The 27,897-nt window shown below is 36.5% G+C and overlaps 7 protein-coding genes across 9 annotated transcripts in view; 3 read left to right on the top strand and 4 right to left on the bottom strand.

The window, feature by feature from the left end:
* The window catches only part of LOC116022678 (serine/threonine-protein kinase STY46-like), a 9,313-nt gene extending 6,912 nt beyond the window's left edge, over positions 1 to 2,401 (bottom strand). For both annotated transcript variants that reach the window (XR_004099257.1, XM_031263495.1), the window contains exons 1-5: positions 1,896 to 2,401; positions 1,159 to 1,273; positions 688 to 803; positions 436 to 489; positions 228 to 300 (exon numbers count right to left, since the gene is read on the bottom strand). Coding sequence is in view for 1 of the 2 variants with exons in the window: in XM_031263495.1 (XP_031119355.1) it covers positions 228 to 300; positions 436 to 489; positions 688 to 803; positions 1,159 to 1,273; positions 1,896 to 2,095 (558 nt within the window). In the remaining variant the exon portion in view is untranslated. The remainder of the gene's footprint in view (positions 1 to 227; positions 301 to 435; positions 490 to 687; positions 804 to 1,158; positions 1,274 to 1,895) is intronic.
* Positions 2,402 to 6,284: 3,883 nt separating this feature from the next.
* LOC116022011 (syntaxin-61) lies at positions 6,285 to 9,059 on the top strand. Its single transcript, XM_031262554.1, has 8 exons — positions 6,285 to 6,441; positions 6,807 to 6,885; positions 7,357 to 7,470; positions 7,698 to 7,811; positions 7,981 to 8,174; positions 8,289 to 8,379; positions 8,536 to 8,601; positions 8,766 to 9,059. The coding sequence occupies exons 2-8, from the start codon at positions 6,832 to 6,834 to the stop codon at positions 8,874 to 8,876; spliced, it is 744 nt and encodes a 247-aa protein (XP_031118414.1). The 5' UTR covers positions 6,285 to 6,441; positions 6,807 to 6,831; the 3' UTR covers positions 8,877 to 9,059.
* Positions 9,060 to 9,633: 574 nt separating this feature from the next.
* On the bottom strand, positions 9,634 to 10,676 carry LOC116022800 (vacuolar iron transporter homolog 3-like). The gene has a single exon (XM_031263680.1). It carries the CDS (start codon positions 10,523 to 10,525, stop codon positions 9,839 to 9,841), a length of 687 nt encoding a protein of 228 aa, XP_031119540.1. The 5' UTR covers positions 10,526 to 10,676; the 3' UTR covers positions 9,634 to 9,838.
* Positions 10,677 to 16,899: 6,223 nt separating this feature from the next.
* On the top strand, positions 16,900 to 19,513 carry LOC116022342 (transcription factor VIP1-like). Its single transcript, XM_031263022.1, has 4 exons — positions 16,900 to 17,495; positions 18,501 to 18,633; positions 18,854 to 18,938; positions 19,036 to 19,513. The coding sequence occupies exons 1-4, from the start codon at positions 16,933 to 16,935 to the stop codon at positions 19,278 to 19,280; spliced, it is 1,026 nt and encodes a 341-aa protein (XP_031118882.1). The 5' UTR covers positions 16,900 to 16,932; the 3' UTR covers positions 19,281 to 19,513.
* A 23-nt stretch (positions 19,514 to 19,536) lies between these two features.
* LOC116022340 (pentatricopeptide repeat-containing protein At3g61360) lies at positions 19,537 to 21,581 on the bottom strand. 2 transcript variants are annotated; one of them, XM_031263020.1, is made up of 2 exons: positions 21,393 to 21,581; positions 19,537 to 21,190 (listed from the first exon to the last, which is right to left on the bottom strand). In XM_031263020.1, the coding sequence occupies exon 2, from the start codon at positions 21,149 to 21,151 to the stop codon at positions 19,631 to 19,633; it is 1,521 nt and encodes a 506-aa protein (XP_031118880.1). In that variant the 5' UTR covers positions 21,152 to 21,190; positions 21,393 to 21,581; the 3' UTR covers positions 19,537 to 19,630. The 2 variants fall into 2 exon arrangements, with proteins under 2 accessions (XP_031118880.1, XP_031118879.1); XM_031263019.1 differs by having other exon boundaries at positions 19,537 to 21,236; positions 21,393 to 21,580.
* A 913-nt stretch (positions 21,582 to 22,494) lies between these two features.
* Positions 22,495 to 25,512, top strand: LOC116022341 (actin-104). The gene is made up of 6 exons (XM_031263021.1): positions 22,495 to 22,639; positions 23,225 to 23,295; positions 23,642 to 24,035; positions 24,112 to 24,725; positions 24,941 to 25,011; positions 25,197 to 25,512. Exons 2-5 carry the CDS (start codon positions 23,236 to 23,238, stop codon positions 25,004 to 25,006), a joined length of 1,134 nt encoding a protein of 377 aa, XP_031118881.1. The 5' UTR covers positions 22,495 to 22,639; positions 23,225 to 23,235; the 3' UTR covers positions 25,007 to 25,011; positions 25,197 to 25,512.
* A 318-nt stretch (positions 25,513 to 25,830) lies between these two features.
* Positions 25,831 to 27,777, bottom strand: LOC116022173 (protein WHAT'S THIS FACTOR 1 homolog, chloroplastic). Its single transcript, XM_031262772.1, has one exon. The coding sequence runs from the start codon at positions 27,317 to 27,319 to the stop codon at positions 26,057 to 26,059; it is 1,263 nt and encodes a 420-aa protein (XP_031118632.1). The 5' UTR covers positions 27,320 to 27,777; the 3' UTR covers positions 25,831 to 26,056.
* Positions 27,778 to 27,897: the final 120 nt, after the last annotated feature.

The following is a 27,897-nucleotide window of genomic DNA, read 5'->3' as shown; positions in this document are numbered from 1 at the left end:
ATTGGGATGCCACGTGTATTTTATATTTTATATTTTTATTATTATTATTTTCCTACTAAGCATTTGACCCAACACCCCCCCCCCCAAAAAAAAAAAAAAAAAAAACTTATTTTTTGAATGATAAATGGTGTGGAAATCACAGTAAGACAAGATTTATCAGCTGCACAGAATTATTATTATTGGAAAATTTTCAGAAATACAGAATTATAATGTGAATTCCAAGTTACCTGACTAAGAAGCTTTGGCTTGTCTAAGGTTGAAAATATTACTTCATGGACTGGAATAAATGACATTTCTGGCCTGCAACACCTTTCAACTGTCAAGTTCTTTTACATAGATAATTAAATAATGCAGTATGTTTTATGCAGATTTATAAAAAATAAACAAATAAATAAATAAAGATGTAACACTATATATCATTTGCTAAGAAAATACCTTTTGCTAAAATCTTCTGCAGGATTTCCACTCTCCATGTAATTGAAATTATTCCTAAGATCCAAATATAGGTCCATAAGCTTAGAGAAAGTTTCAAAGTCATTCACACAAGTCTTGTTTCCAGTTGAAGTCCGTAAAAAAAGACAAGGCAACAGCCATTGGCAGACCAAAGCAAATTACATCATATCAATTGCACTCAGTGAGTAGAAGTGACTTTTCTTATTAAACACACTGAAAAACCATAGTAATCACCTGCTAAGAGAAGGAACAATCCCTTCGTTATCTACCTTGCAATGCAGCTTTGAAGTGGAAGCAAGATTTGAAATTTGTTGGTCAGCAGTATCATCAACTCTAGTCCAAACATTCAGCTAGAAGAACAACAAAGGATGCTTATGAAGAAGAAAGGGGGAAAAGACAAGCAAAGAAGCAATTCATGAGAAATTCATAATATTGCTGGTACAATGCATTGTTTCAAATTTATAGAGCAATTGGTCTAATTTAACCACCTTTTCTTTTTCATATGTAGCAAGATAGCAAAACTTATAATATTAGAAAAGCCAAAAGAAGAAAATAAAATAAAAATTAGGCAGGTAAAGCCCGTCTCAAACACACACAGAAAAAGAACTATAGTTGGCAGTCAATTAGCAAGAGACAAGATTTCACCAGAAGAATATTTTGCTAAGCATAAATCTAAATTACCAAATGCACTGAATAGTGGAGTACCTCCAGAAATCGGACGTGATAAACAGGCCTCATATCAGGATCCTTTGCCCTTGCGAGGACCTTCTGGTGCAGCAGCACATCTTCCACTCTATCCATATTTATATCCAGTCCGTAACTGCAACAACAAAAACAATTGCATCATAATTAACAAGGCATTTTAGCATCATAATATTTTAATTCACAATTTTTTTCTAACATAATTAAATGGGAAAAGACATTACGATGTGTTAGCATCCAATTAGTTAATTACACAAATCTCTTATCTTACAAAGTTAAGTGAAAATGAAATCAAATTTTGTAATAACCACCGTCACTTCAAAAATCCAAAATGAATTTGCGCACAATTAAATACTGCTGTAACCAAGTTTTAGACCATATTCATTAATCCTGCACACGTTAAAAAAGAAAATGAAAACAAACAGAATAGATAGAACTGAATTCAAGCAATATCAAACTCGCGCATACATACAAAAACTAGATAGAGTTGAATTCAACCAATATCAAACACGCGCATACATATAAAAGTAGATACGGAGTAGAATTGAATTCAAGCAATATCAAGCACGCGCATAGATATAAAGCGCGTGTAATCTAAGCTCGAACTCACAGTACAAATATACTAATATAGTAAGTAGCATATCCATAGATTCGTTATACATCTACAGCAATTCAAAACAAAACAAAATAAAATAAAATAAAATACTATCATCAGTAGCTGGAGAAAGGTGAGGTGAAACCTAGAAGGCAAGCTATTGAAGTGAGCCTCCAACTGCTCCCGGAACAGCTCCGGATTGTTAACCACCTCCTCATTGCCGCTCTCCAGCAGCTTGTTGTACACATCGTTCCGTATGTCGTACGCTCCGCCTCCACCACCGCCGGAGCTTCCGAGACTCCTCGGCGGCGACGAGCTCTCCCCAACTCCCTCCGCCAAATCCATTCCTACTCACTCCAAACTCTTTCTCCCTCTCTCTCTCTCTCTCTAAGCATACACGTACTGTACTATCATGTACGCAGGTGCTAGGAATCGGAGTGAAGTAACTTCAATGAATATTGACTGCTTCTGCTTCTGCAGTTGTGCTTGCTAGACAATCGGAAGATCCATCTTTGTTAAGAGGAAAGTGACTCGCTAGGAGTTTTGGAGAAAAAGCGAGGGCAATATGGTCCGTGAATACAATAGAATTGCTGTGACAGAATTTCTAGAGAGAGAAACAAGGGATGGAAATTCGTTGGAAGAATGTCAGAAACTTTGGTAGGCTACAGCGTTACAGAGATACCTGAACAATAATATACGGTTGGTGGGAGAGTTAACAGTAGAAGTGGATATAGTTCAAAACGTGTCACAATATAAAAATGAAATTACCTTATAGTACAAATATCAACTACTATGGGTTAAGGCGCCATAACTCTTACAAAAATAAGTTATTCGACCTTATAATCACATTTAAAATTCACATACCAACTACTCTAAATTGTTGGGTAAACATTATTACGTAGTATTTGATTTGCTCTTTAATTATGTGTTCGAATTTCTTTGAAATTGAGTTACAAGCATCGTTAGGTTCAAGTATAAAACAACAGAGTTTTGATTTACGATAAAGTTCGTAGTTGATATATGAGTGTGTGCTCTATGTGAAAATCATAGCCGACAAATGATTACAAGAGGTAAACTAGTTTAGGTTGATCATAAGTATATAACTGGCCAATTCAAACAAAAAAGATTAATAAATCTTTGAATTAAACTTGAAACATTGTAGTTATCAAGTCAAATATCATGCTATTAGTCTTGTGCTCAAATGGCATGTAGTGACTCTCTCATACGAGAGATCATGAGATCGAGGCACTCTTTGTGATCCAACAGGTTGAGATGATGCGCAGGAGGGGAGCGGCCATTTTAGTCCATGCCCAAATAAGTATTGAATCCTAATTTATAGGTCTTGATCCGTGTAATAATATAAATAGTAAAAATCATATGTTTCTCTTATAAATATGAACTTCATCCCACAATTATGTGTCTCATTTTCTCATAATAATAATATCTTATCTTATTTCTCGTGTTGTTGATATGTGATCTCCAACATGTATTTATATATTTACGTGTTTTGTCAAGCTCATATATTTATATGTTTACGTGTTTTGTCAAGCTCATATAATTAATTTATTGGTATTTAAAATTAGTTGGGAATTTAAAGTTGACTCGTGACGGATGAGTCAATCTTGATTGACCTATATAATGGACGAAGACCCACCTAATCCCTGCTTAATTGTCTCTTGCCTTAATATTAAACAGTTATCAAGAATCAAAGCATCCACCTTTTTCTATAGTGCATGTAAAACGAATCCAATTTTCATCACACATTTATATTTTGTAAATATGCTCCTAATAAAGAAAGCAGAATAACATGTTGAAAAAGACTTCACCAAATTTTGTTGTTTTTTCCTCCAAAATATAAAATCAAAATAATTATTTATATTAAAACATGATTATCGTACCATAATGTCACACATTCTATTTTTGTCAACACCATTTCAATCAAGCCCGTCGCACAAGGTATTCTTAGTGTGATTTATATATTTTACGTGGTTCGTGGATTATTACACATGAGCGAGATTTATCTTAGTGCACACTATCTGGTGTTGGATGCGTGTTTCCTTTGTCATCTCAAAAATAATTATTTATATGATATTCTATCTCACAACACTAAAAATAATAATTTAATATATATTTTTTCTAATTTTTGTTAGAAAAAAAAGAAGAAGATATTAGTCATTTACCATGTATTTATTAAATTATTTGCTAATTTTGTTGATACATGGAATAAAAGATTATACAAGAGCAAATTAAACTAAATTATTATTCTCAATGATTTCATTCTCATTTCATTATCTAATCTTAGAAGCTCCAATATGGCAATATGCTATTTCGAGGTCTTAAATTCAGATAGATTTTACCTTTACTGTTTTATTTGTCTCGTATTTGTTAGATTAGATAGATAAGACATTTATTACTTTTTCTAAGCATGCCAATCATTTCATCATATCCCTCCTACATTGCATCTCTTCGTATACAATCCCATTGCAATCTAGGAGAAATTTATTTGAAACTTCATTGCACTTTTAGGAGGTGTTTAATAATCGAAAAATTTTGCTAAATAAATGAAAAATATAAAACATATTTAATGAAAAATGAGAAACTAGAGTCTAGAGTATTAAAAATACAAAAAATAAAATAAAAATGCAAAGAATCAAACTAAAAAACAGCTTTAAAGTTTTAATAAGGAATTATTTATTAGCCTAAACTTGATCGAGCGAAACATATATGTAAAGAAATATGATAAAATTTTTATTATCAATAATAATTGGAATTACTTATACTAAAATATAAAATGAAACGTGTTAAAAATTAACATAGCCCAAACATCAACCCCATATTACAAAGATACAAAGGATTAAGGTTAAATATAAATATAGATATCAAAATATAACAGTTAACGATTATACATGTGTCTTTAATCAAGAAATAGACAAGACTTGATCTTATCCATTTGTTCATCAAGTTGTGAACACTCAAACAGAACCTTTGAACTTTTAAGTGTACTATCTACTATTATACTCCGATCCAATGACCCCATCAAATATTTGCCAAATATTTGGTTAGTTGTAAATCATCATCATTCACAATTTAAAATTGAGGAGCTTATTACCTACTAATCCTCTAAATTTGGGTTACAGCATATATTTTCTCATATTTATATATATATATATTTTAGATAATATGACGGATCATGTCATATAACCCCAAGAGGAAAAAAAAATAGTCATTTGTCTACATCTAAACACTAATCAAATCTTGTTGTGGAAGTCTCAAGACGTCCATGTAGAAATGTTCGAGCACCCTCAACCTTATTCGTGGATGATCATATTTTCATTCGTAGAGGTTCATATTTTCATACATGATCATACATTTAAAAATATAATTAATATTATTTTCTATCTATTAACTATAGTGTCATCTTCACATTTAATAATCGACTATTAATTTGTCTTTTTTTTTTTGGCCTCACCCTAAGTTTGCTTGACCAGTCAATTAGGACAATACAACGAAACTAATATTGTCCGTGTCAAATAAAACCTCAAAAACTATCAAAGTACAGTTAACTTGAAAGAGACGCTCGTCACTTCATCTATACTCCATGAGTTTTAATTAATCATTTACCTTATAATTGATTACATTTAATTTAAAATGTTTTTACTTATAAAATGGTGAAGTTTGGTGAAATATTAAAATTATAATAAAATTAAATTAAAAGGGGAAAAAATCATTGGATGTTGATGATAGCTCTAAAGAATAAGTAGACATGCATCTGCCCACTAACCAATGAAAGTAAAAAATGGAAAACCGCCAATGAATAGCTATTGGGCATTCGGTCAGCCTATCCTTATTATTTCTAAATAAATGGGAAAGATTATTGTTGAAAATAAGGGGCAACTAAACAACAACCATGGGAATGATGGTGATGTAGAATACCATGACACATCTTTACTAGAGAGCACTAAATAAGACTCCAAAAGGTTGTGTTAAAGAAAATGGAGAATTAAAGTCTCCATGAGACTGAAATAGGTCTCAATAATGTTGATAATATTGGATTTCTACTAGTAATATAATTTTTAAATTTTAAATTGTGTATAGTATATGCATATAGTGTAATCAGATCACACTAACGAAATTCAAGTAAAAAAGAAAAAAAAAAAACTGAACCTATTTTGTATATGCACTAACTCCACCAAAACTATTGTGGATGCAATTAATACGAATTGAGAAGAAAATAGGAAAACCATTGTGGATGCAGTTAATATGTAACTCCAATCCAACAACACTATTAACTAAAGTCTAAAAAAATTTAAACCCATCTATCACTATCAGTATATTTTATATGAAAAATAATTAAAATGTAAGTACTTTAACATTTTATAAATTATAATAATTAAATTTGAGCAACTTTTGAAGAAAAAAAAACTTTTTAAGAAATTTCAAAAATTAGAATGAAAAAAAAAAAGAAATAAAGAAAAACGAAATTACTAGTAAACATGTCAAATTTCCAAAAAGCCCCAAAAACTATATTGTCGTCGGTTCGTCCCATTTAATCAACAATACGGCACCGTGTTCGATCCCCTCGCAAACCCTAGGTCAATGCGAAGATCTCGGATTTGCTCTGCTTAAAATCCAGTGATTACAGTTGTTGAATTCAGGAGACGAGCTAGAGCTCTTCGTAATTTCTGGACGAGGTATTTGATTGCAAATTCTCCACCTATCGCATTCTGATTTGTATTGTATGCCGATTTACTTTGATAAATCTGAGTAACTGTTAGTAAAAGAACTCGTAGTGTATAAAATTTGTCTAGGATCCAATTAAGAAGCTTGGATTTGATCTGGAGCACGTTTGCACTTATTTATCGTGCTTGGTTCTAAGATTTGAAGTTCATTTCTATACTGAGGTGTTCATTAAGTTAGCAATTTAATATGTTTTCAATTTTGATGCTTATGTTGCTCTACTTCTTAAGTGTCCGAAGTTTTGATTGGCCAATGTCTTTCAGTATGCATCTTAATCCAACACCTTGTTCTTATATATTGCTTGATCTTATGTTTCCAGGTATATACTAATAGGTGTGCACACGATGTCTTCAGCTAAAGATCCTTTTTACATTGTGAAGGAGGAGATTCAGGAATCTGTGAGTTTTTTGATCTAATGCTCTGGGCGAATCTATTCATAAACTGAGAATATATTGATCTGAATTTTCTTTATTGATACTTATAAATTTTTCTCCCTTCTTGCATTGTCTAAAAAAGATGTGTGTTCTCCATTCTAATTTGGTTTGCTAAAATCCAGTTGAGTACAAATACTATGACAGGCAGATCTGAGTTATGTGTGGGGCATTTGGTTTCCTGATTATATGCATGCAAACAAACACGTATATGCGTATCTGAAATTAGTTTTGATCTTGCTTTTGTGAGATAGTGGGATGTAAGTATGCTCTTGGGCTGCAAGTATGTTGTCTTATTGCTCAAGGGTGAAGAGAGTACTTGGTTCCTTATGAACTCTGTTTCCCTAGCAAAACTGAACTTTTTAGTTTTTGCCTACCAAATGTGTTACTTATTGTGTGTATTATTATTTATCACTCTTGAAATGCCTGTTTGGTTAGATTGAAAAGCTGTTATCTACATTCCATCAATGGGAGCGCACTCCTCCAAGTAGTGGAGATCGCCTACATCTTTCAAAAGAGCTTATTACAACATGCGATAGCATTGACTGGCAGGTATGTATATACAAACACAGCTATTTATAAACTATGTTTGCCACTCATTCATCATTGTGTTTGCTATATCCAATAGTCAAAATTGCACGCATGATATCTTGGGCCTATAGTTTTTAGTGTGACTTTGTCGGTTTTACCATTTTAGAACATCAGCTTGTATTATAGTTGACTCTTTGAGAGGCATATCGCTTGAATCCACAGTAACAACTTGGTTTCCTGATAGGAAGGTAGATGAACTAAACAAAACTATTGCTGTTGCCGCAAGAGATCCTTCTTGGTATGGTATTGATGAAGCAGAGCTTGAAAAACGACGAAGGTGGACCAGTGATGCTCATACTCAGGTATCTTCTCAGTTACTTGAAAGTTGCCATTATAATTCACAAAGTGGTTGGTCACTCTTTGACAAACATTTTGCTTCTGCTTTAGCCCAATCATTTGTACCTGTTGTATTCATGCCATTTGATTCCTAGTTACTTTCAGATAACATCAGTGGCTTCTTTTGGTAATTAGGTGGGCAATGTGAAGAAGGCAGTGGTAGCTGTAAAGGAGTCAAATGGCATGAGCTCATCTAATTTTGATGGGATGCGACGAGAACTGATGAGGATGCCAGATTCTCATCAGACTGGCAGAACTGATCCATACAGTGCTCAAGATAATGACGATTTCATATCATCAGAATCTGATAGACAGTTACTCCTAATAAAGTAATCTCCTTTTTGACCACATTATTCTTTTGTCTTTTTTCTCACATCCTCAATAAATCTTTTTGATCAATCCTGTGTCAATCTCTAATCATGCAATGTGGTTGCCCTGTGCAGGCAACAAGATGAAGAGCTGGATGTGCTTAGTGCTAGCATAGAAAGAATCGGAGATGTCGGGCTTACTATTCATGACGAACTTATTGGACAGGTTATTGTTGCTTTCACTTAGTTATACACAATGTGTTCCTGGTAGAAGGCTATAACTATTCTGGACTTATAAATTGTTGTATCTGAATTATTTTTCAACATTTCTTGTGAGCGTACTGTGTATATAAGCTAAAACAGAAGTTTGGCAACTTTGCAGGAAAAGATCATAAGTAATCTGGATTCAGAGATGGACAATACATCTAATCGTCTTGATTTTGTTCAGGTAATAAAATTAGTTCTGAATTCGGTGACTTCTTTATTCCAAAATTTTCAAAACCCATACTTTTTTTCCAACCCTTGAACATTTTCAAATCTAGATGCAATGCTAATAATCTTGTTTCAAATCAAATCTAGATGCAATGCTAATAATCTTGTTTCAAATCACAGAAAAAGGTCGCTATGGTAATGAAGAAGGCAAGTGCCAAGGGGCAGATTATGATGATTTGCTTTCTTCTAGTTTTGTTCGTCGTTTTATTTTCCCTAGTTTTCTTGACTTAATTAAGAGAGGCAAACTGCGATGAAGTTTACAGTTTTAGTTAGAACACGTTGGATTTCTGTACAATGTAAGTTGACCAGTTATGTACTCTGGTATATGATACAGATTGTATTTACTCATATTGACTATAAAAGTTTATGCCTATGGTTCCAGCTTCTCATCTTCCTAGGCAGCACAAAAACAAACTCCTTCCATTGCCCAATTAAGAGAATTCTTTAAACACTGAATATTTTTTCTTCTTAATTCTAAATACTTTATTGTGAATTACTCCGTATATTATTAATGTGTCCGACTAAAACTTGCTTGTATTGCACCCTCGTCAAAAGGGAAAGGGAATTGGTTAAAATTCCTGAATCAAGACATGACTTGTATTGCACTTGGGAAAGGGAATCAGACCTGAAGATCTCCTAAACGGTTCAACTAGAGGTAGGGTCCTGTTGCGAGAAGAGTAAGGATCAAGTTGTCTCAGTTAGCAGATCAGCGATCAACCTCTCACGATGAGGGGCTACTTAGTTAGAAAATCTATGGATAAAATTAGGGATCAGCTCAGTTATCTCAACCTCTCAAGATGAGGGGCTACTCACTTAGAGCTCAGTTAGAAGATTGGGGATCAGTTATTGTTCAGTTAAGTTACCATGATTTACATTTTTTCATATGTTCTGTCAGGTCGAGGTGTGGGGGTCCCATGATTTACATCCTCCCAGTTTTAGGCCATTCTCCCACATGTTCTGTTCTGTCCTTAAAGATTGGGGATTCAACTTTTGAGAAGAAATATTGTAATACATGAGATGAGAAGACATTATATTACATGTGGATTGAGGTACAAGACATTATTAGTCTGCTATATTTGATCATTAAACCTGCTACGTCCTTGGCGGATCTGCCTGATCTCTTAACAAATGGATGAGAATACAGGAGAAATATACAAGCTATATATATGTACCTAAAGTTGATGGATTTAATTTTATTCGCTTTTTATACCAATCAACTTTGTTAATCCAGATGTTATAGCCATGGCAAGCCACCCCCCAATCAAAACCCTAACCGAGGCTTTACCCTTAGGTGCACCGCCTAACGCCGCCCCAAGCCACCCACAAACCACCAGAGCCACAGTAACCGCCGCAATCACCGCCCCAATCCTCACCTTATAAGGCTTTATAAACGACGCCGCTAGCAAAGGCACCATTGCGCCCATTGCAAAAGCAACCACCGACGCCGCCGCCGCCTGCATGGGATTCGGCAAATCGTCGCCGTCACTCTCTCCCTCTTCTTCCCCGGCGTCGACCTCCCCGTTCCGGTTCTTGTTCCTCTTCATCTGCGCGACTTCTATGTCGCGCTGCGAATACACGGAGACGAACTCTCCGATGGCCATGGAGCACGCGCCGGCCACCATGCCGGCGAATCCGGTGAGGATCATGGCCTTGATGTCTTGCTTCACCGTCCCAACGCCCATCATCAAAGAAGCTATGGAGACTAATCCGTCGTTGGCTCCTAGAACCGCCGCGCGGAGCCACGGCGCCCGCTTTGCGTAATCAAATCCCGCTTTCTTATGTTCTTCGTCCAGCGATCTCGGTTGGTGCTCCATGTCGCCATTGTTAGGGATAACATGCTTGGGTTCTTGCTGGAATGCATGGTTATTAGAAGCCGCCATGGAACAACAATAACAAGAACAAGCTAGCTAGGATAGCTTGTCTATATGAAGAAGCTAAGATGAGTTAAATAAAGCTAAATTATTAAAGGAGTAGATGAATGAGAGTGTGGTTGCCACACAGCTTCTCCTAGGCTATTTATAACCAAAAAAAAAGTTTATTTCCACTTTCAAAAGATGAAATCCCTGGCCCCCGAATCTCACACCGAGGTTCCACACATCTTTATATTTGTAATCAAGAAAATCTCACCCTCAAAAGATGAAATCCATGGGTCCTGGCCCTGGCCTCGACCTCACACCCTGATTCCACATAGCTTCTACTAAGGTATTGAAACCAAGAAAAACTTATTCTCACCTTCAAAAGATGAAATCCCTGCTCTCGGGACCTCACACCTTGGTTCCATGCACAAAGCTTTTACTAGCTAGGGTATTTATAGTCAAGAAAAGCTTATTCTCACCCTCAAAAGGCGAAATCTCTAGCCCTCGAACTCACACCTAGTTCCCGGTTCGACACCATTATGGTGGGAGAAAAGCTTATTCTTATGCAACAAGTTTATATTTTTCCCTTAATTTAACCAATTTTCTAACCCTACCTCCGATCCACTAAAACTAACAATTTTCTTAAAAGATAGAACTAAACTTTTTTTTTTTTTTTAGGTAACGCCCCATCACCAGCTTACCCGTATGAAAACTTACACCGCTATATATATACAAACACACCCTTAATTTTCTTTACTACCTATATATCAAGCTTGTAAAGATGAGGTAGATTTCATCTTTTAGTAAGTGAAATGATGTTGTGAGTAGAGTACAGTAATTATTGGGGAATGAATGAGTTGAGAGGGGCGGGTAATAAAAATTGTATTCTTTAAAGAAAGAAAGAGAAAAAGAAAAGAAGAAGCACTACTACAAATCTTTAAATAATGTGTAGGGTGTCACCATTTTATCTGTTTGTGTAAAGAAGCAGCATTGACCACCATTATCTTTTCGACCAGAAAACGACACTGATAGGCAAGAAACGACTGGTGTTAACGCCTCCATTAAAAAGCAATTGCAAGACGTGAAGGAATGTATGTTGTTACGTAAGAGGATGGAGCGAGCTAGGTTATTGTAGGGTTGCATTTTCATCATCATTTTTGCTTTCTTTGGGGCAGTCAAAGAATGGAGTGTGGTGGTATGTATCAACCTCATTAAAGCAAATCTTATGTGTTATTATTGGAGGATGCATGCGTAGTGTTAATACTGAATCATGGTAACTCAGTTGAACATCCAGGCTAGACATTTGCTTACTGTGCACAAAAAGTCCATCACTTTGAGAGGTTGCTCCTCGCTGTCGACAGCAAGACTAGATCATTAGTCTTTCTTTTCAAACTTCACTTCTATAATCAACTGAGCTGTCCGTGTGGGTAAGATTTGTGTGTGTGTGTGTTTTTTTTTTGTTTTTTTGTTTTTTTGTTTTTGTTAATGTTGTTAAATCTGAATGAGTTGTGTTAATTAGGCGGAGACTGGGAAGTCCAGCCATCAATTGGTGCATGACTAGAAGGATTGTTGTGCATAGGCCCGTGAAGAGCCAAATCCAACATCTTGACTCTCAAGAATGTGATGGCCGATGAAGGGCATAGTCAAGACCTATGCTACAGGCTCGACCAGAAGTAAGGATAGTGCTAACAAACATTGAATATGTGACATTTTGATAGGAAAATTATGTTCTACCTATTTCGACCGCCACCCTCTTTTGGGCTCTAATCTAGTATTCTTGCCAAGCACGTCGTTTTGCACTAACAAAAGAAATTTAGGACGGAAATCAGTCACAAATCATGAGGAAATCGCCAGCAGGAAGCTAGCAAACACGACAAAACCGTGTAACCTATATAAGAGACGATATGGTGGCCTTTCTTTTGGGTTTCATCGGTTATATATGTCTATGAAAAAGGTCACTCTTTAAGGTTGCTTGAATTGCCTGCATTATATTGATTTCCACTAGCTATATCAATGAGTAGGAGGATCACTAATTTTCCACGTAATTTGTAGCCATGCATCCATGCATGCATGTTTACTTAATTTGGACATTTTCTTTCTTTCTCTCTTTCTTTCTTTCCTCAAGAATATAGTACGTAGTATCAAACATACATTTGTATATACTACTTTATTGTATGTCGTAATATAAAATTAAGTTTCGATAGTACAATTTGCATAAAAAGTTGGCATATACGATTTGTGTAGATATTTAGGGACAAGTTTACTTAAAAAGTGTGGATTAATAATGACATTCATTTATTTATGTTGATCAAGGGCGGGAAATTAATAAATGAGAAAAGAATTGTGTATTTTCATAATTTCAATAATGTATTTGGAAACGCTTGATAGTACATTCATGGATAACTAATAGTACATATATACATGTTAGTGCACTATTATAGATCCTGAGTACATTTTCAGTTATCTGTGAATGCACTATCAAACATATCTAAATGCACCGTTATAGTTACGGAAATGTCCCTGTGATTTTTTTTTAATTTATTTTTCAACCTTTGATCAACATAGATGAAGGTAAGAGGCTAACATACGCCTTGAAAAACCACATCTATTTTTGGGGTTAGATACATTATTAGACAAGTGGAAATGCATGTAATAATTTTAAAAAAATAATAATAAAATATGAGGATTTCATCAATATATCTAGTTTTGTCTTTTCAATAAAATAGCTCTCTCCACTAGTTGATAAAGGTTTAGGATTAAAGCCAAACACTTTCTCTAAAAAAAACAAACAAAAAAAAAAAACAAAGAAAGAAAGGAAAAGCGAGCTGCTTTAATAATTTTGTATGTGTTTAAAATGGACAATTTGTTAATTTAGAGACACCACCACAACCATAGTGCTTACCAAAGTGCAAAGAAATCAATAACTATACAAACATTACCATTTTTGTACTACAAGATTACAGTTTCATTCGATCAAATATGTTGCACAAGATCTTTTTAGTGCGGTCCATTTTTCATGTGCGATTTACTAGTTATTACACAAGAGTAGATTTTATCTAATACATATTCTTTGATAGTAGTTCTGGTTTCTATTGTTACCCTAAAAATAGTATGTGAACATTGTTAGGGTTGAATTCTCATTTTTGAGTTTTATTTTCTATATTATACAAATATTGTTGATAGAGGTCAATCTAAATGATCGATCGAGTCTAATATTTTATTATCGACATAATTGGCTACAAGAGTGTATATATGTGTGTGTGTATATATGTATATGTATGAAAATAAAGTTGTGACTTTACATCAAATAGTAGCTAGTATGCTGCAAGCTAAGTTCAACCAAAAGAGTGTTTCAATAATAATTACATTCTTTATTTAAACAGATAAAAGCAAATAAAGTGCTTTTTAATTAGAATCTTAACTTTACCATATAGGGAAAATGACACTTTTTCCCCCAATGTTATGTGCATATAGCATTTTTTCCTCCTGTGTTATTAAAGTGGCTATTTTTCCCCCTGAAATGTTAAATTGGCATTTTTACCCTTAAAAATAATTATTTCATTTATTTTTCTTCTCCAACAAATTATTACTTATATGTATGGATGATCACGATTCGGTTCGAACCTAACCAAACAGTGTAGCAATTGAACTTAAATAGTATGGACGGTTACGGTTACGATTCAGAACCGAAAAAATAAAATAAAATAATTGTTGAATTTAAACTATTTTTAAATCAGAGATAAAATTAAAAAAAAATAAATAAATAAATAAATAAGTTTTGATTGGCGGTTCAAAATCGAAATTGGAATTGAACCGTACCGATTTATCAAAATAAGTATTTGATCATTTTCACTATATATGACTGTGGTTCAGTTTCAGTTCACGGTTCAACAATTATTTAATTTTATTTTTTTCGGTTCTGAATCGTAACCAGCGTCCTTACTATTTCGGTATGATTGCTACAGTGTTTGATTAGGTTCGAACCGAATCGTGATCATCCATACATATAAGTAATAATTTGTTGGAGAAGAAAAATAAATGAAATAATTATTTTTAAGGGTAAAAATACCAATTTAACATTTTAGGGGGAAAAATAGCCACTTGAATAACACAGGGGGAAAAAGTGTCATTTTCCCTACCATATATAAGGCTAACAAAGATTAAAATTACAATTTGAATTCGCTTTTAACCGATAACCAATTACTTGGTGAAGACTGAGGACTGAAGCATGAATATATATATATATATATATATATATATATATATATATATATATATAATATTCTGGAAGTAGCTATCTCATGCATGATCATATATAATTAAAACAATATGAGTCGACGAGGACTTGTGGTCGAAAATGGAGTTGTGAGGAGGATACCACTGGTAGCGTATAACTGAGACATGAGATATGGGAACACTATTTTATTTTTGGTAAATGGTATGGAGTGTGCAATCCACACGAATACCACCAACTTCTTCTCTCTTATCTTTTTCACTTTTGCCCCGAAAATGATGTCTAAATGTGTGGAACTGAAACATAATTCTTATATTAGAAGATCACGAGTTTAATTTTTACCAACATTCTCTCAGTCGACAAATCTTGAGGGAGGCTCCCATACAAATCATATCCTAGGTGAGAACCTATGGACAAATTCAAATAGTCAAACTAATAGATCTAATGGTTAAAAATAAAGAGGGTGGCCGGTAGGTGGGTGGACCCCCAAGCATAGGTCTGGGCAAGGGCCCAGCCTATCTTTACTGACAAATTTTTCTGTGGACCATGATCTTAAAAATCAACAAAAAACCTTAACTATTGAAGATGATCTAAGAATTTATTTTGAAGTAATAATTGTGAAGAGACAATATTAGGTTTTAGTGGACAGATCTCAGTGCCAATCCTACTAATCAACCAGCCAATGAGCTAATGACCATTCATCATTGTTGGGTTGGGCCGGCCCATGAAGTCTAGATAAAAAGTTCAGTTTTTTTAACTTCTACAAGCCTAACATGACATAGGCCCAATTGAGCCTATTATGGGCTATTCTAGGGCCCAATTGAGCCCAGTTTTTTTAACTTCTAAATTACTATAGAAGATGAGGGAGGCCACTTGTATGATGGGCTATTATGATACTCTGGATAAAATCTAACCTTATCTTAAATTTACACCTTTAATCCTACCATTGATTTTGATGTTCCACCTAAGTTTGTTCTTATAGTTGAGCCACGTCTTTTCCCTTTCTCTATTTTTCAAAAGGCTTTCTTGACTCCTAATGCTATTATTATGACAAATACAACTCAATTATAGTTTGTAAGTGTATACTAATTATAATTATTGAAGTTTAATGCGAAATTTTATCACAAATGGATTGCATATTTATAAGTTTGAGCTTAGATTTAAATGTATGTTACTGCTCATGCTCGGGAGACTGGTGGTTAAAGAGGAGAGTACGGTTTAAGTGAATATAACAGAACAATTTTAGATTTTTTTTTGGACTATTTGTGACCTTCCATTTGGAAGGGTCACAATAATGTCATCAAACCACAAGGTTCTGGCAAGTAAATTTTGAAAATCATACACTAAACCTTAAATTCTAAGGATAATCACCTACATCATTTTTATTTTTTTTTTGTCCTTGTCCTTTGGTAATATAATCGTGAGAAAACATTAAATGTTGGTCTAATCCTTATTAGATATAGATATGCGTATTGATCTCCTTAAAAAGGGGCTAAAGACTTGGGTTGTTCCTCCATTTCTCTCTCGATAGGGATCGAATCAGTATCCTATATTTCATTAATTGTAAACTTATATAATCTTGTCAATTACATACCATTTTATAAATATTAAAAATCTAAGGAATGACACATTTATTAATAATTAAGGAATTCTCAACTTATATTTTTAGTTATAAAGCAAAATTTTGTTATTTTTTGATCATTATAAATCATCTCATAAGGATATAACTTTACTAAACATCATTTTGCACATCTATTCCCTTTTTTGTTTTTATAAATTTTCATTATTGTTGTAAATAAAAATAGAAATGCACAAAATAAGAAGATAATTGCAAAGAGAGTAATGGATCGGAGAGAAGGGAAGAATTCTTATTGATATCATTAAGAGAGGTGTATTACAAATGAATACATATGAGCATATATATAGGAAACCAACTTGACCCTTCAATACTCCAAAGGACACTTGACCATTCATGGATCCAGGAAATACAATAATTGAGATAATAGCCACATATAAATAATATATTCATAACAATTATATATTTTTAATAATAATCACCCGCCAAAATATACACTATACGTGGCACGGCTTGGCAGTTTATTAGACCGCGTAACTATGGGTCCCACTTTACACCTTCCCTTATGTTCCCTTTCCCCATTTTTTTCAACCCCCAAACTTTCACTTTCTGCTTTGAGAGATGATGGACCCGAAGTTCGCCGGAAAGTTCTCGCCGGCGCAGTATTTAGTGGGCCGGACGGACCTAGACCAGATGCCCGACACCCCAACTCGCGGGTCCCGCCACCGGCGGACCCAATCGGAGACGTTTTTCCGGTTCCCGGACTTGGACGATGATATCATGCTCGACGACGTTGTCGGAGACTTCAACCACGACGCCCTCGCTGCCGACGCCGCCATGCAGCCGGAAAACTCGGCCGACTCGTCCTCCGCCGGGCCGCCGCGATCGGCCGGGCCCGCGTTTGACCATAAGGCGGCGACCCATTTCCGCAGTCTTTCCGTTGACTCCGACTTCTTCGATGGGCTGGAGTTTGGTGGGTCGGCCGCCGCCGGCGGAGCGACCACGCCGGTCTCGTCGGAGAAGATGGCGGCGATGGGTCCGGGCCCACGCCACAGGCATAGTAGCTCGATGGATGGGTCTTTCGCTACGGCGTCGTTTGAGGTCGATTCCATCTCGGAGAAGAAAGCTATGGAAGCTGATAGACTTGCAGAGCTCGCCTTGATTGACCCTAAGAGAGCTAAAAGGTTTTTGACTTTTTCACTTTTTTCAATTATTTCTTTATTTCAGCTACTTTTAATCATCAGTAAATTTAAAAATATTTTTTTTTCTGAATTTATTTTGAATGATTTTAAATTACCATTTTTGATAATATCAACATTTTTGTTCTGTTTTCATTCCCACCATTGCTGAGAATTTTAGGTGTTATCCGGTTGGTTTGGTAGTATGCATAATCATCCTTAATTTCTAGTGTAGTGTGAGGTCAATGGTTGCTATCTTCATAGCTGTCTAGAGAATCTTTTGACTGGTCTTGTTGTCGATTTTTATACTCCCTACCTTCTAGGGAAGGTATCCCATTCTCGTCTAGACTTCTACTGTGAGTACTCCCAAATTCACATTTTCCGGATTCAGAAAAAGTTGTCTATATATTTGTGTGAAAAAAAAGTAAAAATTGGGAGAAGAATTTGAGAGTTAACGGATTATTTTCTATTCGTCAAGGATTTAGGGTCGTGGTTCGATTCCTATATACATAAAATTGTGAACACCAAACCTATATGCATAATATTGATCCAATTGCGGACACCAAACCTATATTCATAGAATTGAGCTAGTTTGTGGGCACCAAACCTATAGGCATATATCCCTATTCTTTCCTGTCTCGGGTTCGATTCCAACCGAGAGGTATAGAATTAGCCTGACTATGGTCACCACACTCGGAGACATATCTCATGATTTACCTTTTTTATTGAGTCATTAGCCTGTAGGTAAGGAGCATGTGGGGCCTCTAGGGTAGGGTTGGGATCTTTTAGTATTGGGTAGGTACCTAGTCAAATCATGTATCTTTCATTCTTACATAGGACATTTACACTTGATCTTTATTGATTTGTAGGACTAGGACTAGGATGAACTGTTGGGTGGGGTAACCAATGAATGGTGCATAGTTTGGTGATGTGTCCTGGGGATACATACGTAATCCTATTTCTTAGAAATAGTTGGGAAGTGTTTCACCTGTCCAAAACTGCAATATGCAGGATTCTAGCGAACCGGCAATCTGCAGCGCGTTCAAAGGAGCGAAAGATTCGCTACACAAATGAGCTGGAGAGGAAAGTGCAGACACTGCAGACCGAAGCAACTACTCTCTCTGCACAGATTACTCGCCTGCAGGTATGACGCTAAACTTTGCAGCCTGTATAATGTCAAGCTGAAGATCATTGATAGAAATATGTTAATCGTATTATAATACTGTAAAAGTCATGATTGTTGTGCTACTGCACTGTGGATATCAGCAAAAATGTTGAACTGGAAACATTTCTCGTGCGATTCTTCATCTGCAATGGCTTCTAAATTTCTTTCTTTCTTTCTTCCCCTTTGTGATGTGGTCCAGAGAGATACTTCTGGACTGACTGCTGAGAACAAAGAACTCAAACTGCGGTTACAGGCTTTGGAACAAGAAGCTCATCTTCGAGATGGTATGCGTTCTTCAACCTCGTATGCAATTGTATGTTGTAATGCTCGACTTGAAAGAATATTTGATGTCTGTATTCTCTATGTGGACATCATTATCAGCTCTAAACGAAGCTCTGAAGGATGAATTGCAGCGGCTTAAGATAGCAGCTGGGCAGGCTCAATCTGCCAATGGGAACAGCATGAACAGGGGACTGGGCCCTCAACTTCATCCGCAATCACAGGCCTTTGCTCACTTTGGCAACCACGAAGCGCAGCAGCTTCACATGCCTCGTCCCACCACGAGCATGCCAAATGTCGGTGGGCATCCCCAGCCTGGCTTCCTGGATTTCAATCAGAGGGCTTGATTACAATCTGAAGACTATAGCTACAATTAATGTATCATATATAGCTTCATATATAAGTCATATAGATGATGCTTGCATAGAGTTGCTCTAATCAATTAGTTGTGTCTATTACTAATAGCAGCTTGTACCAATCTGAAGGGTAGAGGTTCTGTTAAGAATTTCATTCACATTATATATATATCTTTCAATAATAAACAATCAACTTGCTGAGAAAAGTTGAAAATTGAATCAAATACAGAAGCCACAGACTTGAGTGTTACATACAATTGATTATATCGATTAAATACAGGAAAATGCATTGAAGATGCAAATACACACCTTATGTTCTGCCTCAGATCAGTTGCCTAGCATCAATCAACAGAACTCACACGGCGCACATTTGAAGGAGGCAACAGCATTTCTAGTTTCTTTATCATTTGCTCCAACTTCTGCAGTTTCTCTGATTCACCTAACTCTAACAAAATCCTCTTCAACATCTGGAGCACTAGTTCGCTGGGAAGTCTATCTCTCTCTATCATTTGCTTAGAGCACTCTAGGGCCTCGTCAACTCTTCCATGGGAGCATAATGCTGTAACCAAAAGGTCCAGTGCATGATTATGTGGACACTGCCCTTTATGGACCAAGTAGTTCCACAAACTTACGCCCAGATCAAGCCTACGATTCTCACAAAAAAACTTCATTAACATTACCACACTCCGTATCTTTGGCAAGAAATTTCGTTCAGTCATCTTCTTGTATAGTTGAGTTACAGCATGAATATCTTTTGATCTAATTAATGCCCAGAACATAGAGTGATAAGTAAAATGGTCATGCCCAATATTGTTTTCATCCATCTCATCCATTAAGGCTGCTGCAGCTTTGACATTCCTAGATCTGATAAGAGAACTCAAGAGAGCATTATAAGCCCCAACATCTGGTTGTAAACCTCTCTTGGAAATTTCATTGAACAGCTCTTTCGCTTTACTTATATTCCGAGCAATCCCTGCTCCATAAATCAACGTTGTAATTGTTTCCAGCGTTGGCAAGCAATTAACACTTTCCATCTCTTTGAAGAGCCTCAAGGCGTCCCCTAGACAGCCTTTCTTACAGTAAGCGTCAATTCTAATGTTATAAGTTACATGGTTAGGCCTGAAGCCTCTTCGAACCATCTCATGGTAAAACAACTCCACTGCTGTTACATTCCCCGATTCCTTGAACCCTAACAGCAAAATATTCATCGTCTTAGTGTTTGGAGAAAATCGAGAATGAAGCTTAATGAAGACTGATCGAGCTTCTTTCATCTGCCTCTGAGTGCAAAATGCACGAATAAGTGTGTTGAACTCCTCAGTGCCAAATTCTTTCCCAACAAACACATGTCTCTCCATCTTCTCAAACGCTTCAAGAGTATCTTCATAGGACTGGAATTTCGCTATTCTTGACAACACGATATTCATCGACTTAAGAGTAAGCAGCGACGGATGTGTCTGCTGGATTTCCTTCATCAACTCCCAAGCTTTATCAAAGTAGCGCATCCTAGTCAATATGTGAACCGTCTTCTCAAACGCATCTGCAGTAGGGTTATATCCAGACTGGACGAGGCAGAACTTGAAAAACTCATAAGCTTTAAGGCCATTAGCATGTGCTGCAAATAAGCGACCCAGCACATTCTCCACAAAAGATGAAGACAAGACAGTGGAAGGAATATATCTCTTAAGTGTAGGCTGCAGTGACTGATCAGGAAAAGAATGATCATTAATCACTCTCACAATATTTTCAATTTCACTTTCTGTTCCAGAACAAGAATGAAGCCAACAACTTGATCTAAACCTAGTATTTAGCCTTCCAGGAACCAGGAGAACTTCACAAAATCTGTTCATTCTTGTAAGTAGCATTTTTGCTTGTATTGAATCTTCTCTTCACATTACCAAATCCTGCTCCCACATTCACAGTTGCACACAAATCTCATTGCAAGAGAAACTAAAACATAAAAAATAAAGGAGGAAAATCACATGCTATTCAATAAATAATAAGAGCAAATTACAGTCATATGCTATCAATTTCATCAAATAATGTCTTTCTCTCATCCTATAGAATCGCTATAAAGGAAATATTTCACATTTTTGTATACAATACCGAATAGGTTTTGCAGGCGGTGGCTGCCGGAATGAGCCGTGCGAGCGGGTGGGAGATCGGAGGCGAGTACTTGCAGAGATACGGGGGAAAATGGGCTATAAACGGTTCTTAATTACGCCGAACCCATTTTTGGGCTTTAGTGGACTACGGCCCACCCAGAAATATATGCATCTTATTATTGGGTCAATTAAGGATACAAGCAAGAATATGAATATTTGCTCGGGCTTAGAGTAGTGGTTTGTCATCTGACTTGGTGTCACTATTGAAGCCGACAGAGTGAGAATTTGAATCTCATTGAAAACACAAACAGATCGATTGCGTAAATCTTGTGGACTTAAGATTAATCCGACAAAGTTGAATTACCTAAGTATTAAAAAAATTATCAATATCTACTATGGAGTACTATATAATGTGATTACACCTCTATTACTTTGTAAAGGACTATGAGTTCTAAAAAACAAATTTCTCAATGCTAATATTATTATTTTTGTGGGGTAAGCCAAGTCAGAAGATAAGTAATCCCCCTTAGGAATCAAATTCCATTTTTTATTAATTAAAGATTTGCATATGGTGAGGTGTAAAATGAATAAAGGTAGCGAAATGAATGTATTTAAACTTTACAAGAAACTTTTATTTTTTTAGAAAAAGAAAGGTTTCGTATTCTAATCAAAGAAGTCATTTTCAGTGATTGGCATTCCACTAATTAAGTATAAAAAGAATGGAAAATGAAGTGGCCAATCACTTATGACTTATTCCTCACTAACATAATAATTAAATAATAGTAAAAATCACAATTCCATGAATTTGCTTTTAATCTGATCATAAATGTTTTTAAAGTAATTAACTAAATAGTATAAATACGGAGTAACTGGTATGGACAACTCAATTGATCATAAATGCGAAATTTAGAAAGAAAAGTGGGGAGCCAAGTGTGGGAACAACATTTTTAAGTGAGGAGTGACAAAGATCTAGCTTTTATGTTCAACTAATTTATATCTTTTCAGATATTTTGTCAAGCGGGCTGATTACAGAGTTTCAGTTTCATTTGCATTTCATTTCGCAGTGCATCCAAGAATAGGATCTAGGATTCTCTATTCTCTCTCTCTCAGATACTCTCCCCACTGCTATATCTAGTACTTTCTGATTGCCAACTTTCTCTCTCTCTCTCTCTCTCTCTCTCTCCCCTCCCTCTCTCTTTCTCTATACTAGAAAGTAAAGCAGCAGGAAAAGGTCCTTGCGTTGATCAGGCAAGCTTCAATTATACTGAAGTTTATCATACCATTAATCTGATTAAACTGTTTTGATTGAATTCTCAGTTTTGGTTTTGATCATTTTGCTACTTTTCATGGCTCTGTGCTCTTATTTTTCTTTATTTTGTGCTTATTCTTTAGTACTCTGTTATTTTATTGTTAAAGTTCCAGTTTGACAAGATGAGTCCTTAGCATCTGATGTTGTTTCAAGCTTTAATGACTATTTTGTATGCCTGGAATTATGTATCTTGATTGTTGACTATGTCAAAGCAGTTTTTTTAGTTTTTTTTTTTTTTTTTGGGTGTGATGGGTATATGTCAAAGCAGTTTTAGAGCAATTTATCCTGCAAAGTTGCGTCTTTAAGTAATCAGAGGTAATTAATTTTATGCATGTTGACTGGGGCTAGTTTCTAGGTGAGAAAGGTTTTGGTGGATGAGGTATGTTTTCTATGAAGAGTGAAATTTAATCTTTGTTTGACATTGGTAATGTTTTTGCCCATGTTTTGTCATTCATTTCATTATGTCATAGGTGTACTTATTAAGTTTTTTTCACATATATATCTGTCTTCCCAATCTTGTGCAGGGTAAGATAAGATGGCAGAGGGGGAGGAGGTTCAACCACTTGTTGTTGACAATGGAACCGGAATGGTTAAGGTTAGACATGAATGATATCGGGACAACCCTAACCAAGTTGGTCAGATTGTCGGCTTGACTTGGTAACCACACGGTTCCAAGTTCAACTCCCTGTTGGAGCGGCCTATTGATCTTCTTGGTTTAAGCTGGTCAGTTATGAGCAGCCTAGGCTGGTTTACCTCCTCGTGGTCCTTTACCGGGTAGAGTCACAAGGCGAGGTTTACTTAGTGCACACCTTCGGGTAGTGACTACGGGTTTTCCTCATCACTAAAAACAAGACAAATGATATCTGTTATTACCATTCTCCAAAATCTGTTTGCTACTGGAAATAATCATACTATTTACCGGCTTAATGAATGTTGTACAGGCTGGTTTTGCTGGTGATGATGCTCCTAGGGCAGTCTTCCCGAGTATAGTCGGTCGTCCAAGGCACCAAGGTGTCATGGTTGGTATGGGGCAAAAGGATGCTTATGTTGGAGATGAAGCTCAGTCGAAGAGAGGAATTCTTACATTGAAGTACCCGATTGAGCATGGAATAGTGAGCAACTGGGATGATATGGAGAAAATTTGGCATCATACCTTTTACAATGAGCTCCGCGTTGCTCCAGATGAGCATCCCGTTCTTCTCACAGAGGCACCCCTTAACCCCAAGGCAAATCGAGAGAAAATGACTCAGATCATGTTCGAGACCTTCAACGTGCCCGCTATGTATGTTGCCATTCAGGCCGTTCTCTCCTTGTATGCTAGTGGTCGAACAACCGGTAAGCATCTTGTAAACTAAGTGACAGATTTTGGGTCGTTGTTTTAATCATTACTCGCTTGTTTTTTCCTGAAAAGGTATTGTGCTGGATTCTGGTGATGGTGTGAGCCACACTGTCCCCATTTACGAGGGATATGCACTTCCCCATGCTATTTTACGTTTGGATCTTGCTGGGCGTGACCTCACGGATTATCTCATGAAGATTCTCACCGAGAGAGGCTACACATTTACCACGACAGCTGAACGAGAAATTGTGCGCGATGTGAAGGAGAAGCTTGCTTATGTTGCGTTGGATTTTGAACAAGAACTGGAGACAGCAAAGAACAGCTCGTCTGTTGAGAAGAGCTACGAGCTGCCTGATGGACAAGTGATTACTATAGGTGCTGAGAGATTCCGTTGTCCTGAAGTTCTTTTCCAGCCGTCGTTTATTGGAATGGAAGCTGCTGGAATTCACGAAACAACTTACAACTCCATCATGAAATGTGACGTGGATATCAGGAAAGATTTGTATGGAAATGTCGTGCTTAGTGGCGGTTCAACTATGTTCCCGGGCATTGCTGATCGCATGAGCAAGGAAATTACCGCACTTGCTCCCAGCAGTATGAAGATCAAGGTCGTTGCACCACCCGAGAGGAAGTACAGTGTCTGGATTGGAGGCTCAATTCTGGCATCACTAAGTACTTTCCAACAGGTAAATTTTCCCTTAACACCCCCCCCCCCCCCCAGCACACACACACAAAGGTTTTTCATAATTCATATTCGAGAAGAACGACAGAAACAAACATATGCATGTTCAAAATCCTGAAATGGAGGACTTCATAAATATGCTGTTTATGTTCACTGAGGCTATTTATGATGTTCTTGTGTGATGTGTCCTATGGTTCATTTCTCAATGTAAATCTGCAGATGTGGATTTCGAAAGCTGAGTATGATGAGTCCGGTCCCGCAATTGTTCACAGGAAGTGCTTCTAAGCTTGGTAAGATCTTGGTGCATCTAACTTATTCATGCCATCAGTTTAGATCTTCAATTTCGGCAAACTAACCTAAAATCTCACAATCATTTTGTTCTTTGTTCTTCACATTGCATTTATAACTAGTTGTCTGAGTAATGAATATGCTGCCGGCAAGAGAGGCTAACGCAATTATCTTGCGCCATTTTCAGGATGAGTGTATTTGTGATTCGTGTACCCCGAGGTTTGTTAGTGTGGCTTGGCTTGGATTGGCTTGGCTTGCAGTTTTGAACTATAGATACAAGGAAAAAAAAAACACACATAGTGACATTAATTATATGGTCATTTAGAGTATGTTTGCTATCTATGTAGTATATTATATGTACTATGTCAGCATTGGATTGTTGTGTTGTTTGGTTGTGTAATGATATCATGAAAACCCTACTTGTAACAGAAGTAGATATCCATAATAGATTGTTAGTTGAGCCTGATTCTTGATATGAAATTTGTGGATTTAGTTTGGCTTCCCATCTTTCCTTTCATAATAGTTGCAGTAATATTATTTCATGGATAACAGTGGCAGTTATTTTCAATCTCATTATTGCAGCATGATCACTTCAAACTACATGAAACCCAAAATTCACAGAGTGCAATATAGCAGTTTGAGACAATTGGTAAACAGACTACTAATGTACTGTAAGGTTAAAAAATTGGTGGTTTTTATGTGTATGTCAAGTTAAAGAGTTCTAGGCCAAGTCTACTTTTGAGTTTTGAGTAAGAGACAAACTCGAATATTAGTGACAAACATAGTAGTAGGGATACTAGATGTTATATACAAAAGATATACAAAAGTTAATGATTGAACCTGAAATTTTTATTTTTCATGGGTTACAAAGTACCAGGTCATGACTCTTTGTATTTCAATAGGTTGAGAAAGTAGTTATGAACAGATATAGTTATGAACAGATACTATATTGTAACAGTACTCAACAAAAAAGTACCTTGTAATGGGGAACTGAACATGTGGTACATCCATTGAAAGCATTGAGCATAGGATCTTCTGCACTAAAGCTTATGGGGCACTGTCATCAAAGATAACTCTATAGAATCGTTTCCTTTCTTCTGGGTCAAATATGCCACCAAGATCTCCTCCACCTTGATCATCCTGCTCTGAAACTTCACCATTTTGGTTCCCTCTTTTCCCTGGTTCTACTGCTACAATGCCCCTCTTCCTCTTCTTCTCTAAATTTAGCAAATGGTGTCGCCGGTTGTACTCATGCAGGCCCTCTTGCATTAGTTCTCCAAATTTCTCCTTCACAACAACAAGAGGATCCTTGTCAACGAGCTCAGATCCATCGTACGCTTCTCTGAGGAGAACGGTGTATATCTGGTACCTGTTCGAAACATAGAAAATGGCGGGATGCTTGAGCAACAGGATGTTTAGTTTCTCAGGCAAACAGAACTCTCTTCTGAAATGGCCTAACTTGACAATTGATGCTTTCTTCCACAAGGTTAATGACAGTAATTCATGCACTAGCCCCACTGTTCTCTTATCCATCTCCATTGATCCTTCCACTAAACCTTTAGGGTCCAAGTAAGGTGAAATGTAAGGTGTGGAGTTAAATTCTTGAAACCTTTCCCGTGATTTCACCCAACTTGCTGGCAACGAGCATGAAAAGCGTGGCTCGTGACCCTCCTTCCCCGCTACTCTTTCAACAGAAGAGACAGCTAAGTCAGGGTTCCACGACGTGAGTTCAATCTCCATTGAACTCCGCCTCCCTGTGTGATTAACAACTCGAAAAACTTGATCATACTTGGGTACAATTCTGAGTAAATAATCATCAGGAAACCCAAAGTTCCTCTTCAATTCGTTGAGCTTCATGACATTCAGTCTCTGGTCACGGCTCATCATTAACAACTTAGCTAGTCTCTCAGCAAACACTGGTTCCTGCATATCCTTCACAGATTCTTCCTCATCAACCAAAAACATCATTCTCTTCGTCATCTGGCAATAGTATTCGTTGTTCTCCAGAAACACTTCAAAGCAACAGGGATACTTCTTGAGCCAATTCATGGCATTTCCCTGAAGATCCAGAGTCTTGAACTTCTTCTGCAGGAACTTAACTGAAGCAACCTGGTTAGGACATCTCAGAATTATGTTCTTTATCTGGTTATTCACTATCCATCGACGGTTTCGAGATAATGCAGATTCAAGCTCTGGGTCTTTCTTCATTGACCATAGAGAAAATCTTCTCCCAATGTGCAGATTGTACAGTTTAGCATAAATGCTAAAGCTTCCATCTTTGAAGCTCTTCAGATACCAACCAGTCCCCATTTTAATACAACACTTCAGAAAATCTTCTCCCAATGTGCAGATTGTACAGTTTAGCTTTTCTTTTCGAGGGTACAAAGTATCATGTGAAGCTCATTCTCAAGCTCTTTGAGTCAATTTGGTGAACATATGGTGTGCATCCCTACAATATACACTCCTAACGCTATGCAGACGGAAATTGAAACCACGAAAGGTAGAGATGAAGGCTTCTGAGATAGAATAAAGAAGTAAAGAACCTGTAATCAGGAAACCGAAGGACTAGATTCCAGAAGGGTGACGTTGTAACTTGCAGTGTCCTCGGCTCATTAATGTTCGTAGACAATAAGGTAACCGAAATCATTTCGAGGGTAAAAATTTTGGAAACCCCATTCGATATTTTTACGCATCAATAGTAACTAAATTGAATTTGTATATTTATCAGATCCAAAAGGATTAGATCTTAATAAAGTTCATCTAAATGAACTCAGAATCCTTCTAGTTTGGTTGTTTTAGGTGTCGTGCGGTGTATTTTTTGGTGCGTGGTGCATTTTTAAACACTGTATGGTGCACTTTTGCAATCTAATAGTAATTTCGTGCCAACT

Source organism: Ipomoea triloba, chromosome 6 (assembly GCF_003576645.1).
Source record: "Ipomoea triloba cultivar NCNSP0323 chromosome 6, ASM357664v1".
In the NCBI taxonomy this organism is placed as follows: domain Eukaryota; kingdom Viridiplantae; phylum Streptophyta; class Magnoliopsida; order Solanales; family Convolvulaceae; genus Ipomoea; species Ipomoea triloba.
Note: the sequence above shows the minus strand (reverse complement) of the source record. Positions and strands in the feature narration are given on the sequence as shown.